The following is a 14028-nucleotide window of genomic DNA, read 5'->3' as shown; positions in this document are numbered from 1 at the left end:
GCCTCAGCCTCCTGAGTAGCTGGGACTACAGGCATGTGCCACCATGCCCGGCTAATTTTTTCTATATATATACATATTTTTAGTTGTCCAGATCATTTCTTTCTATTTTTTAGTAGAGGCAGGGTCTTGCTCTTGCTCAGGCTGGTCTTGAACTCCTGACCTTGAGCGATCCACCTGCCTCTGCCTCCCAGAGTGCTAGGATTACAGGCGTGGGCCAACGCGCCCGGCCTGTATGCCATATCTTAATGAGCTATAACAATACAGATGCCCCTTACTTTATTTAATATATTCCTAGAAGACTATGTAAATTGAACTTTTATAAATCAAATCTTAGAAATGCATCAATCTATATGAAATATTTTTACTCAGTAAAAATGAACATATTTTAATTTACCAGTTTTGTCATTTTCAGTTATCTGTCTTCTTTAAAGTAAGATTTACTTATGGTAAATATTCGTGGTCACATTGTTATAATTTTTTTTTTGAGACTGTCATCGTAGCTCACTGCAACCTCAAACTCCTCAGCTCAAGCGATCCTCTTGCCTCAGCCTCCCAGAGTGCTAGGATTGCAGGCATGAGCCACTGCGCCTGGCCACAACTGCTAGATTTTTACTATCCTGAAATTATTACATAAAAGTATATATAAGTACTTGGAATAAAGCCCAATTATTTTACATTAAGTTTATTTAAAAAAAAAAAAAAATCAAACATACTTCTTTTTTTTTCCTTTCTTCTTCTTTTCTCTTCTTTTCCTCTCTGATTTGGGCCAATCGCTGCTTCTTACGTTCCAACTCAGCCTTTAATTCACTTTTGTCCGACATGTTTGTGACCTTAAGAACAGAAAATCATTTAAAATAATCATTAGATTGGTAAAAGCAGACCACTTTTAAAAAATGAGTGCTTCAAGAAGAGAACTGTCCCATGAGGCTATGTAGTTCAGTGCTATCTAAAGACCACATAAACCCTACTTTTAAAATAATGGAAGCATATATATATTACTGAGTTGAAAAAATTATAAACAAACGCATATAAGAAATAAATATTACTCAAGGCTAAGCATAACAACTAGCACATAGTAAGTGCTTTAATGTTCATATGCCCAAATTGAACACACTGTCTCAATGTTTTTCATGACAATATATTAGGGCACTGGAGATAAAGGTCAAAACTAGCTCTTAAAACAGAAGACGTGGGTTGGCACTAAGAAGTTTTGCATTCAGTCTTAGAAACTTGATAAAAGCAATGAGGTCAAACGAAAATTCCTGTAAATTCTACTTTTTTCTTTTTCCTGTAAATTCTAAAAAGTGCCATGGAAGTAGTAATATTAAAGACAAGCAAAATATAACAGTTACCATTATTAACTATCAAACCAAATGACTTATTTCTCTACAATAACACCTTAACTGCACCTCTTGTGGTATTTTTAGCACATTTGTGAACACATCTGAAACCTTCACTGTTAGACTGTAATCTACTTGAAATCAGAGACTGTGTTTTTGTCATTTTTGTTGCCTTCACAGCATCTGGCACGGTGACCTTAATGTTAAATTGATACTGGCTAAATGAATAATGGATAAGGTAGACAGAATTACAGAGCTTCAAAAAACAATTACATAAACACTACTTCATCCTCAGTTTTAGGAAGAAGTAATGAATTAGGGTTTTTTTTTTCATTGAAAAAGTAGCCTAGCAGCTGAGCATAAAGTAGGCACCAGGAACTTGTTACCTTCTTCATATGATTATTATAATGATCAATCTTTCTCAATGTCTCTGTACAATTAAAGTATTAAATGCTTTTGATCAAGAAAACTAGGAGAATAACCTCTGGGAAACTGTATTTAAAAGGAATCTCTTAAACAGCACAATTATTAAATCATAATAAAGGTAAGTTACTCAAGAGGAAAACTCCACCTACTAATAAATAAATAAAGGAAATTTCAGCTGCAATGCTCCATAAAGACTGGCATGCTAGTTGATAATTTCAAATATACAAAAACACTGAAAAGTTGACGTGGCAGACCCTTATATACATACGACATCTACCAAGATTCATTCGAACAAACTAAAAAACAAGAGAACGTGTTTCTTATTCCGCCCTTTCTACACCTCTCAAAAGCTCCATACTAATAGCTGTTGAAGAGAACTTCCATACTGTATGCTAAGCTAGACACATTATTTTTTGTTCAGCGTCAACTGTAAAATAGATATCAACAATAACTGATATTAGAGTAAGTGCATTTTAAGTCAAAACCTAAGAACGAAGTTTGACCAGCTGAACTAGAGCTGACCAACCCTCTCATCCTCAGAGAGACCAGAGCCTCCGTGACTGACATGTTCAGTTTCTTAAAACTCCGGGAAAGTCTCTAGAGTTTTGTGCAACCATCTCCTTATCTGAGGACTTTCTAACACACACAAAGCGAAGGGAAACGCTATCAATGCAAGTAAGTAATGACTTTTATTTTTAAATGGAGCAAAGCGAAAAGGAATCACTTTCTCCCCTGAGATCACCGCCAAGAGGGCGCGGTCCAGGCCTGGGCGTCAGGGAAAGAGGCCAGTGGCCGCCAAACAAGTCTCAAGGCTCTGCAGGCCGCCTCTGGAGAGTCAAGAAGGGAAGGGAGCGGACTCCTTTCCCCAGGCCGCACTGAGTCACCACACCTGGTTCCCCATGCCTCTCCTCCCCAAAGCCGGGCCGGGCGGCGCTGTCAGCAGGAACTGCCAAGCTGCCCTTCGAGTCCCAACGTGGGACACAGCAGGGAGGAGGGCCTTGAGGGAAAAACACTCAACCCACCTGTCAGGTGGCGGGATAGGGAAGTTCTCCCGCCTGAAATTTCCCGATAACGTCCCTCGCCTAATCCCCCAACGCCAACTGTGGCCACCACTAGCTCCGCGGTTTCCCGAAGCACACAAAGAGGGATGGGCGGTGGCTGCTACGGCGAGAGCTAAGGGACAAATGACTTACCAGAACGGAGTCTCTCCCAGAAATAAGGGGTGGGGCCCTGCTGAAGGAAATTGTAGCTCCTCCGTGACTTACCTGTTGTAAACCAGAAGCCAACAGATAAGACAAAGAACCCAGCCAGCCTAGGAGTCTGAAGTTTTTCTGCTCTGCCGAAAACTGGAAAACTACGCCTTATATCCTCGGGCTGGATATGCAATTACCCACCTCGCCTTCTCAGCTGACACGAACGAGAACTACAAGCCCCAGCAACAAGGGAAACCTGAGTGCGGCGAGCAGTGCCTTCTGGGAATTGTGGTCATTGGTAGTCGCACGGTATGCTGGGATATGTAGTGTGTCCTGGCCTATCGATTTCCCACTTCAAGGCCTTCTTTCGAGATCGTGATGAGAAACTTCTGTTTAATTTTTTCTTGCCCGTTGGTCAATGCTCACAATGTTTTATGTGTTATATCGTAAGATCTTTAACCCACATTGGCAGAATTTTCAGAAGGGCTATTTTGCAGTGGTGAACCTGTGAATTACTCTGCACATTTGGTGAAGGACACGTTTTAGGAAAGATACATTATATATATATGTCAGTTTTAGAAAAAATGCTTTATAGAGGCTTCATATGGCATCTTAGGCAAAATGTAAATAAAATATGTTAATCAGCACAGCAAATAATTCTCTAGTATTTTGTTGCCTTGTGGTAGTATTTCGGTTTTCTCTCAGAGCTTTTGGAAAGAATGCATTTAAAGCTGGGCGTGGTGGCTCATGCCTGTAATCCTAGCACTCTGGGAGGCCAAGGCAGGAGGATCACTTGAGCTCAACAGTTAGAGACCAGCCTGAGCAAGAACCAGACCTCGTCTCTACTAAAAATAGAAAAATTAGCCAGTAGTGGTGGCAAACACCTGTAGTCCCAGCTACTCGGGAGGCTGAGGCAGGAGGATCACTTGAGCCCAGGAGTTTGAGGTTGCTGTGAGCTAGGCTGATGCCACGGCACTCTATTCAGGGCAACGGAGTGAGATTCTGTCTCAAAAAAAAAAAAAAAGCGTTTTATGTTATTGGAATCTGAACCAAGCAAGACTGTTTCCATGGGTTATAGATTTTTAATATACAATGAAAGCAAAAGTTACTGTAATATGAATTTACCAGACATGTAAGATTAATACACATTTTTAAAGTTTATTTAAATAATTTAAAGCATTATTTGGCAAGAACCAAAGCTAATACCAAAACAATCTCTTTCCTATGTTCTAAAAAACTGACTTTTCTAGTATCCTAGACATTGCCCAAATTTAGGATTAACCTTTAGGATTCAAAGTCTGAGTCCTTAGGCTTGTGGTCTTTTTCTTATCTTTCTCTGCCAATACAGTATACAAAATAAGTATCTCAGAAATGAATTTAAGAAAGATAATCCTTCAAGTTTTAAGACTTTCCCCCATAACCTAAAATTCCAAAGGGCTTTATAACTATACTATTTGTTTTCCTAATATTTAGTTTTCATTGATTCATTTGAAAAAATTGTTATTGATTGCTTACCATCTGCCAGAAATGGTGCTGGATGTTATATATAAGAGCTAAATGCATATCTTTCCTCTCAAGGGAGAAAGGGCACTTAACTCAACTAAGTACAGATGCTCTCTGACTTACAATGGTTTGACTTAAGGCTTTTTGATGGGTTTATCAAAGTATTAAATTCATTTTTGACATATGATAGTTTTGACTTTTGATGAGTTTATCATGATGTAAGTTGAGGAGCATCTGTATTATGATGGGATTAAGTAAGAAAATGATAGAAACACCTGGAAAAACTTTTCAGGAAACTTTCAGGAGGAGGTGATTCCAGAGTTAAATCTTTGAATCTGAAAGGTTGAGTAGAAGTTAACCAAGCAAAGAAAATGCAAAAAGATGCCTTGGGAAGAGGAAAGAATATGGCCAAAGTGCAGAGGTGTGAGAGCATGGGATACTGGAGAATCTAGAAATACTCCAGAATGACCATAGGCTAAGACAAGAACTGGGGAGTGAAGCCGGGGCAAGGTCACACATCCCTGTTTAGACTTATTCCCACAGATGATGTGAATCCACTGACATATTTTAAGTGGGAGGATAATATGATAAGGTTTGCATTTTAGACAGTTGGCCTTTAAAAATAGTCTGGAGAAATCCTGAGGTGCTGATTATTTTCTCTTTGTCCCCCAGATTCATTTCCTGCCCTTCTCTGCTAAGGTCTATGCCTCTGGGAGTTCTTTGCTCAGCTTCTTTAAGGACTGCCTTGTATTTGGGTTTGACCTAAGAAAGGCCTAAGCAAAGATACCAGAAGGCAGGTAGAAAGTGAAGTTGAGGCATTTCTTCCCCACTCCTTCCCTCTTTTGATGTCACACCTCAAGCAACAGCTTCATCCCTTTATGACAAAACCTCCTGCCAGATGTAAATTCTGTTTCTTGCTGAGACTTACTGATACAGCTGGCTTGGGGGGATGAGAAATGGAGAGAACAGGCAGGGTATAGCCCAGAAGCAGGGAATGCAGTTAGAAGACTTTTGGATGGAGCCAGCAATTCTAAGTGCATGAAGTTATGCATTATCAGTGGGAATTAAGAAAAGCAGATGGATTGGAGAAATGTTACAATTATGTAAGACTTTTACAGCAATAAAACAGACTAGGTACCCCAACTGACCTTCCCACTAAAAACCACTAAATATACTGGATAAAACACACCTTTCTTCTTGCTTCAATGAGTTGGCAAGAAAGTAAGGAATACTTAGGACAAAGGAAGGTGGGAACCTAGAGGGTATCTGCCTAACCTGGTGAACTTTCACAGCCTTATAGGGTCAGAGCACAAGAGACAAAGCCAAAGACCTACACTAAACTGGATTTTAAAAGGAAACTTCCCTATAAATCTTTGATGTAATAAATCCACCACCATCTCCCACCTTCCGGAAAATTGCCCAACAAACTTGGCACTGAGTGGGATGGGAAGGAGGCAGATCTCCCCTGAGAATTTGCAATCACAAGCAGGCGCTAACATGATGAATCTGTATCCTGAAATTTCAGTACCCGGATGGTTTATAAAATCAGAGGCCGAAAATTTGGTTTAAAGTTGTTGCAGACTTTTCATGCCCTCCAGTGCCTGGGAGAAGCAAATACGTATCATTTTTTGAGGAACCCATTCTCATTCCAGGCTTTGAAGAATTCTGCATAGATAAATATGAGCTCAAAAATCATAAAATACATGAAGAAATAAGGCACCAAAGCAAGGGCCAATCAACCAACCAGACAGCAGAATAAGATCCACAAAGACTTAAGTTTTAGAATTATCAGAGATAGAAAATAAAATAAATATGATTAACATGTTGAAAAATAAAAGGAGAAACTAAAATAGGAATGAAATGGCATATTTGAAAAAGAACCAACTAGAACTTCTAGAAATAAATAACAGATTAGCTGAAATTAAAAACTCAACAGATAAATTGAAGATAGCTAAAGAAAGCAGCACTGCCCCTAGACCTAGGCAAGAGAGGCCCAGTCTCTGGCCCTGCACTTTGGAGTCTGCTCTGCCCCTCATCCAGCCACAAAGACTCTGCATGGCTAAGGATATGGCCAATCACATGGAGTCAGTATCCCTCCTAGACCACATTCCTGGCACCAGGGACCCTGAAATTCCCAGCTCAATGGCCCTAAACCTGCTTCCAGTTCCTTATGCAGACCTCTTCCCTAGGTCTATCCTGAGGGTAGACTATACCCCCAGGGAGGGCTAAGAATTGGCTCTTGTGGGACCTGTGGATGGAACTTGGATTTGTAGGTTGGGTATATATAAATGTGTATACTCAGTGACCTTTGCAGGGTGGTGCTGAGCTGAAGATGCAAAGAGAGGGCCCTGAGGCTGGCAGTTAAAAATCAGCTCTTGTTGTGCCACTACATTGTCGGTCAAAGCTTAGGTATCCAAAAATTTTAAATTCAAACATGGCCTCTGTCAAGGCAGGAGGATGGAATATATTTTATTTAATTCTTTGTTAGCTTGATTTCTTTTTAATTATGTCTATACAGTATGTAGCCTTCCATTTGTACTCTTGCCCAGGGTCCTAGAAATATTAGGGGCAGGTCTGAAAGAGAAAAGCTGTATATTGAAAGATTATACTAAAGAAATTAGCCAGAATGCAGAGTAGAGATACAAAAAGACAATATGTAAGAAAGATTTAGAGACATGGAGGATAGAAGAAGAAGGTCTAATAAGCATCTAATGAAGTTCTAGAAGGTAAATGGAGAGAGAATGGAGCAGAGGCAATATCTGAAGAGACAATTTTCCACAACTGATGAAAATCGCCAGTCCACAGATTCATGAATTCCAATTTGTTTGCAAATGGTATAAATGAAAAGAAATTCAGACCTCAACTCAGCAGAATGAAACTATTAAAAAAAAAAAAAAAGAACGAACTAACAAAAAATGCTAGAAATAATCCAAATGTCCATAAGCTAGTGAATGGATAAAACTGTAACATATTTATAAAGTGGAAGTCTACTAGCGGCAGAGAAGAATGAGCTACTCATATGTGCAGCAACATGAATGAATGTTGAAAACATCGTGCTAAGTGAAAAGAAGCCAGGCGTAAATGACTACACACTGTATGATTGCATTAATGTGAAATCCTAGACAAGGCAGGAATGTCTTTTCATTTTTTTATGTCTTTAATTTCAGCAATATTTTTTGGTTTTCAGTGTAAAAGTCTTGCCCTCCTTGGTTAAAATTATACCTAAGTATTTAATTCTTTTTGATGCTATTGTAAATGGAATTGTTTTTCTTAATTTCCTTTTTGGATTGTTCATTGCTGGTCTATAAAAATACAACTAAGTTTTGTGTGGTGATCTTGTATCCTACAACTTTACTAGATTTCATGTATTAGCTCTAACAGCTTTTTGTGGATTCTTTAGGATTTCCTAAATGTAAGATCACGTCACCTGTGAATAGAGGTAGTTTTACTTCTTTCTTTCCAAGTTGGATGCCTTTTATTTCTTTTTCTTGCCTAGAACTTTTAGTACTATGTTGAGTAGAGATGGAAAGAGAGCTTACCTTGTTCGCGATCTTAAGAGGGAACAGTCATTTTCAGTCTTGAAAATACTGCTTTTTAAAACTGCCGGAGTATCCCAGCCTTTCATTTGAAGAGTAGCCTAGGTTTTTGTATGTAGTCTGGGCTAAGACCATGGGCAATCTGTTTGCCATTATTTGCCTCTAGTCACCCAGGGAATTATGTCAGCTCTAGTTCCCAGGGAATAAAGACTCCTGCTTTCAGAAGGCAGGGAGCTAAAAGTGGTAGGAAGGCCCAGCGCAGTGGCTCACGCTTGTAATCCTAGCACTTTGGGAGGCCGAGGTGGGCGGATTGTTTGAGCTCAGGAGTTCGAAACCAGCCTGAGCAAGAGCGAGACCCCGTCTCCACTAAAAAAATAGAAAGAAATTGGCTAACAACTAAAAATATACAGAAAAAATTAGCCAGGCATGGTGGCGCATGCCTGTAGTCCCAGCTACTCGGGAGGCTGAGGCAGAAAGATTGCTTGAGCCCAGGAGTCTGAGGTTGCTGTGAGCTAGGCTGATGCCACGGCACTCTAGCCCGGGCAACAGAGTAAGACTCTGTCTCAAAAAAAAAAAAAAAAAAGTGATAGGAAATATATTTGGAATTCCTATCCACTTAATCAAGAATAATGAATATGTGAAACCCTTTGTCTAGTCTCTGTCTCTTAGTATCCTGAAATTTCTATTTCATTGTGATTAGAATCACTAGTGAGATAGGGGATACATTCCTGGTTTTTAAATTCTATAATTGAATTAAGTTTATTAAGGTACAGCCATATAATACAATAATATGAAACTACTAAAAGTTAGCATGGTAGTTCTATATATGCTGATGGCAAATGACCTCCAACATTGATAATCAAAAAAAGTAAGGTGTAGAACACTTTGAATGGAATGATTCCTTTCATGTAAAAAAGAAGACACCTATACATGTATACTATTTTTGCAAGGATACACAAGAAGTGAGTAATAATGAATGTCTCTAGAGAAGAGAGTTAGATGTCTTGGAGTCTAGGACTTGTTCTTGTAGCCCGTTTGACTTTTTTACAGAATACGTAAATATATAACTTTTTAAAAACCATATTTTTGTTTTGTTTCATTTTTAACAGTTTTTTAAAAACCCATTATCAGTACTGATTAGAAAGATTGTAATGGCTGAGAAATGTTCAGTACCCCAGATATTACTTAGTTCAAACCACTATGTCTTTCTTACCTATTAAGTTTGCAGGGCTGAAAGGAGTCATAGTAAGTATTAGTGCTGAAGGTTTTTTTTTTTTGAAGAGGGGGCATTTGCATTTTAAAACTTCATAGAATGGGTTGTAGAAGAGGGTAGAAATAGATACAATTGCATTTGTTGAACAAATTCACATCTAGAATTATACTTGAATTCAATATGCCAATGTATGGAAAATTTTATAAAAGTAATATATTAACATACCACAGTATTTCATTTATATGGGATTCAAAAACAGGCAAAATAATTCTAATGATTTGTTAGAAGAATAGCTATTGAGGTATAGGGGTACTGACTGGAAAGGGATATGGGGAAGTTTCTAGGGTCCTGGCAATGTTCCATATCTCAATCTGGTAGAGGTTTCACAAATTTATATATCTGTAAAAAATTAATTGAACTCTACCCTTAAGGTGGGTCCTCTTTACTGTATATATATTACATTCAATAAGGAAGTTAAGGGGGAAAACTAGCTATTAAACTGTGGCATGTAAACAAACATGCAAACCATCAAAAAGATGTAGCACACACCCAAATCAGAAGAGAAAGGAATTTGAAAGGGTTAAAAATGTACTCTGTTACCCAGTGATTCAGGCACCTCAAAATATTCAAGGATATTTCTCAAAAAACCTAAAAATAGGGGCCGGGCACGGTGGCTCACGCCTGTAATCCTAGCACTCTGGGAGGCTGAGGCGGGCGGATTGTTTGAGCTCAGGAGGTCGAGACCAGCCTGAGCAAGAGCGAGACCCCGTCTCTACTAAAAATTAGAAAGAAATTAATCAGACAACTAAAAATATATAGAAAAAATTAGCCGGGCATGGTGGTGCATGCCTGTAGTCCTAGCTGCTTGGGAGGCTGAGGCAGAAGGATCGCTTGAGCCCAGGAGTTTGAGGTTGCTGTGAGCTAGGCTGACGCCACGGCACTCTAGCCCGGGCAAAAGAGTGAGACTCTGTCTCAAAAAAAAACTAAAAAAAAAACAACCTAAAAATAGAACTGCCATACAATCCACCAATCCCACTACTGAGTATTTATCCAAAGGAAAAGAAATCAGTATATCAAAGGGATACCTGCACTCACATGTTTATTATAACACTGTTCACAATAGCAAAGATATGGAATCAACCTAAGTGTCCATCAGTGGATGAACGGATAAAGAAAATGTGGTATATATACAAATAGAAAACTATTTCACCATAAAAAAAGAATGAAATAATGTCATTTGCAGCAATATGGACAGACTTGGAGATCATTATGTTAAGTGAAATAAGCCAGACGCAGAAAGATAAGTTTCTCATAGTCACTCATATGCAGGAGCTAAAAAGGTTGATCTCATGGAGGCAGAGAGTAGAATGATAGATACCAGAGGCTGGGAAGGGTGCGTGGGTAGAAGGGGGGATGAATAGAGACTGCTCAATAGGTACAAACCCACAGTTAGATAGAAGGTATAACTTCTAATGTTTGATAGCAGAGTAGCATGACTATAGTTGGCAACAGTGTATTATATATTGCAAAGTAGCTAGAAGAGGGAACTTGAAATATTCCCAACACATAGAAATGATACATTCTCAAGGTGATGGATACCTCAAATGCTCTAAGTGGATCATTACACATTTCTATGCATGCAACAAAATATCACATGTACCCCATAAATATGTAAAATATTATGTATCAATAAATGTGCATATGTAAACACCTCAAAACAATATTCAAGGAACTCCAGTCAGTCTTTCCAAAATAGTCAGCTATAGCATTCATAACCATTTGTTGACAACCTTGTGATATGCACCCTCATGCAAAGTTTATGCTGAAATTATGTCATTGTGCAAAAGAAAGTTGTAGCCCCATAGCAATGCATGAAGCTGTCTGGTAATTACACTTTCAATATCCTTCTGTAAATGTTGCTTAATTGGTTATAACTTTGCTAAGATGAAATGTATAAAACTTAAGATGTACATTCCTGTGATCTTGTTGTCTGGCAAAGAACATATTTCCCAGGATCTTTTCATAAATATGGGATCTCTATTATTTTTTCCACGTGGCTCTGTGATTCTGCATCAGTAGAGGTATTTACTGCTGGTCCAGTTCTGACCTTTACCTTGCTTCTAGCAACTGACTTTTATTTAAGGCCATGTATAACCAAGTCCCGTATTATTTTTCCATTGTTAATCAGAGATCCTCTCACATCTCACTTTGGTTATCTACATTGATGAGGTTTCTACCACCCTGCCTCTGGGACTTTGAGCTTGTTCCCCTTTTGCATGTTAACAGCTCCTCTGTGTCGCTTGTGTTCTTAATTTTTTCTAAATACTTCCATTTCACCTTCAGGAAATGTATTTGACCCTTTTAGAAACAGTGGCACAAGAACATATTTTCTTCCAACTTTGGAAACTCTCTTAACTTTCCCATTTCCTCTCATGGCTAAGGGAAGCTCTTTAAGAAACTATCCTCACTACATGGAGAGTTCATGTGCTGACCAGCAAGTCTCTCATAATTTAACAGCATTACTTTTCTATTATCCTTATTATTGTTCTAGTCTGTATTTTTCCCTTTGGAGTGTTTGCTGCATTGTTAACTTAATACAGGGTTTTTTTTTTCATTATTTCCTCTACTTGTCTTGATGCACATATTTTCTCTCTTAGTGTCAAAATAAGGTGATGGTGAATTATGAGTCCCTTCTGAGCAGAGACTACTTTTGTAATCTGGTAACCTTTGGCATGAAGCACATATCCTAGTGAATGATGGAGCACTTAAGAGTGATTCGCCACCAAGCATTACAGAAAATAGGCTGAGGGGCTCAAAAATTCAAGGCAAGTTCCTTCTCCTCAGCGTGGTGTATACACTGTACTCTCACTTTTCTACCCCCTATTATGTGGTTAAGAGAGAGGACATAATGATGGCTTCTTAAAGTTACCTATAATGCACTCAAAACTCTGTTGGGTGTAATGGTTTTAAAAGGTAGAATGAAAACACAGCTAGGAGATCAATACGAGAGGAATAATTTCCTGACAGAGACAGTGAGCCTGTGCCTTTCTTGATACACACACATGCAACTCACGTTAACTGCCATGGGAATTAGGAGTGCCCCATTAAGGGAGCATGTACCACCAAATGTGGAAGGGGGCTACTCTTTCTCCCCCAGAGTTTCTTGTGTTGACTTAGTTTCTCAAGGTAGAATCAAATCGTGTATTTTTTTTTTACATTCCTCTTGAGTATTCAATATATTGTCTTTTAAATGTGGGGTTATAAAACAACCACCGCTAATAAGCAGGTGAACTATAGTTAAACAACCACAAACCCTATGTAAAGCCCAAATCAGACGCAACTGGTTAATTTTCAGGTTAGAAGCACTGACCTGTAATATTCCTCTTTGAATAAATATTTATTCAACATTTGACCTTACTGACTTTAGGCAAATTTCAGGGTGGTTAAGACTTTCTACATTAACATTGAAATGAGCTTCTAATTATGCAGAACTGTTGATTAACAACATGCACAGATTTGCATAATGAGAAAAGAACTGTGGTTTGCTCAGTGATCTTTCCAGCTATACATAAACATAGATATCTTGATCACTGGCAGATTTCTAGCTTTTAAAATGTTGTCTCTTGGTATATCTGAGGATATATGTGTATGTGTTACACACACGGAAATATTTACACAAATGCATTATAATGCTCTCTCCTGTGCTCCCAAGATATGCATCCAATTCTCCATTGGATGTTTCCTGGAGATCCCACAGACACCTCAAATTCAACATGTCCAAAACTGAACTGTCATCTTTCCCAGCAAGGCTGCTCCTCCCTCATTCCCGGTCTCACCAAATAAAATCATCATTCCTTCAGTCACCCAAGCCACAATCCTGCAAAATCACCCTATTTCAAGATTTCATACCCCCACATCTGTCTCTGTTGATTTCATCTCCTAAATAGTTTCTGGAGGCAACAGGAAGACATCTGTGGTGCTGAGTGGGCAGGTTGTAGCAAGCAAGAGTCTAGCATCAGATCTGGGCAGATGGTCTTCCTGAGAGAAGTGCGGCTGCAGGAAGTGAGAATCTAGCCAGTGGGAACTGATGGTGCTGAGATTCAACCAAGATAGCCTCAGGCTCAGAGAACTAACAGATTAGGGGGCAAATGAGGTAGTAGTGAGGGAATGCCAGGGGTAGAGACATGAGATGGGGTAACTGGAATTGGGATGGCAGGCAGGGACTTGGTTATACATGGCCTTAAAAAAAGTCAGTTGCTAGAAGTGAGGTAAAGGTCAGAACTGGACCAGCAGTAAACACCTCTGCTGATGCAGAGTCACAGAGCTGTGGATCTTCTAGTCCTTACGCTTCCCTGGCCTTGGAGCCAAATTAACCTCAGAGGCTGGTATAGGAATAAATGAGCAGGTGGGAGTTTGGGGGTCCCAGCTGTCAGCTTCTAGGACGTTGGGGCCAGAGAGGTCATCATATCATCTATCACTGGGTGCCATCCATAAGTCTGTCACTAACTGCCCCCTTATCATTTTAATACTAAGATGTTTTTCTGTGAATTGCACGGTTTCAAAAGAACAGAATTTGTGCCATATATTTGGCTGTTCTCAAGTGTATACTAGATTATCAAGATACCTGGATAAAGACAATAAATTGCAGGAGGGCAAAGGCCCCATCTTGCTTGGCCACCACTGTAGCCCCAGCCCTGACAAAGGTACCTAGCCCAGAGTGGGCATACAAGAAATAGCCATTAAATTTTGGTTGAATTACTACATAATTATTGTAGTACTTGTTACTTTGGACCTTACAGATTTAGAATTCTAATAAT

The 14028-nt window shown here is 39.1% G+C and overlaps 1 protein-coding gene across 7 annotated transcripts in view; it reads right to left on the bottom strand.

Moving 5' to 3' along the window:
* DYNC1I2 (dynein, cytoplasmic 1, intermediate chain 2) overlaps window positions 1-3247 on the bottom strand; it is a 61685-nt gene extending 58438 nt beyond the window's left edge. For 4 of the 7 annotated variants that reach the window (XM_012650761.1, XM_012650755.1, XM_012650758.1 and 1 more), the window contains exons 1-2: window positions 3032-3247; window positions 714-830 (exon numbers count right to left, since the gene is read on the bottom strand). In XM_012650761.1, coding sequence (XP_012506215.1) covers window positions 714-821 — 108 coding nt within the window. In that variant the 5' untranslated portion in view covers window positions 822-830; window positions 3032-3247. Of the gene's footprint in view, window positions 1-713; window positions 831-2788; window positions 2986-3031 lie in introns of those variants that run through there. The other 3 variants (XM_012650754.1, XM_012650756.1, XM_012650759.1) reach the window with 1 other exon arrangement.
* Between the last annotated feature and the right edge of the window lie 10781 nt (window positions 3248-14028).

Source organism: Propithecus coquereli, unplaced genomic scaffold (assembly GCF_000956105.1).
Source record: "Propithecus coquereli isolate 6110/MARCELLA unplaced genomic scaffold, Pcoq_1.0 Scaffold34, whole genome shotgun sequence".
Classification (NCBI taxonomy): domain Eukaryota; kingdom Metazoa; phylum Chordata; class Mammalia; order Primates; family Indriidae; genus Propithecus; species Propithecus coquereli.
The sequence above is the reverse complement of the archived record's forward strand: the minus strand, read 5'-3'. Positions and strand labels throughout refer to the sequence as shown.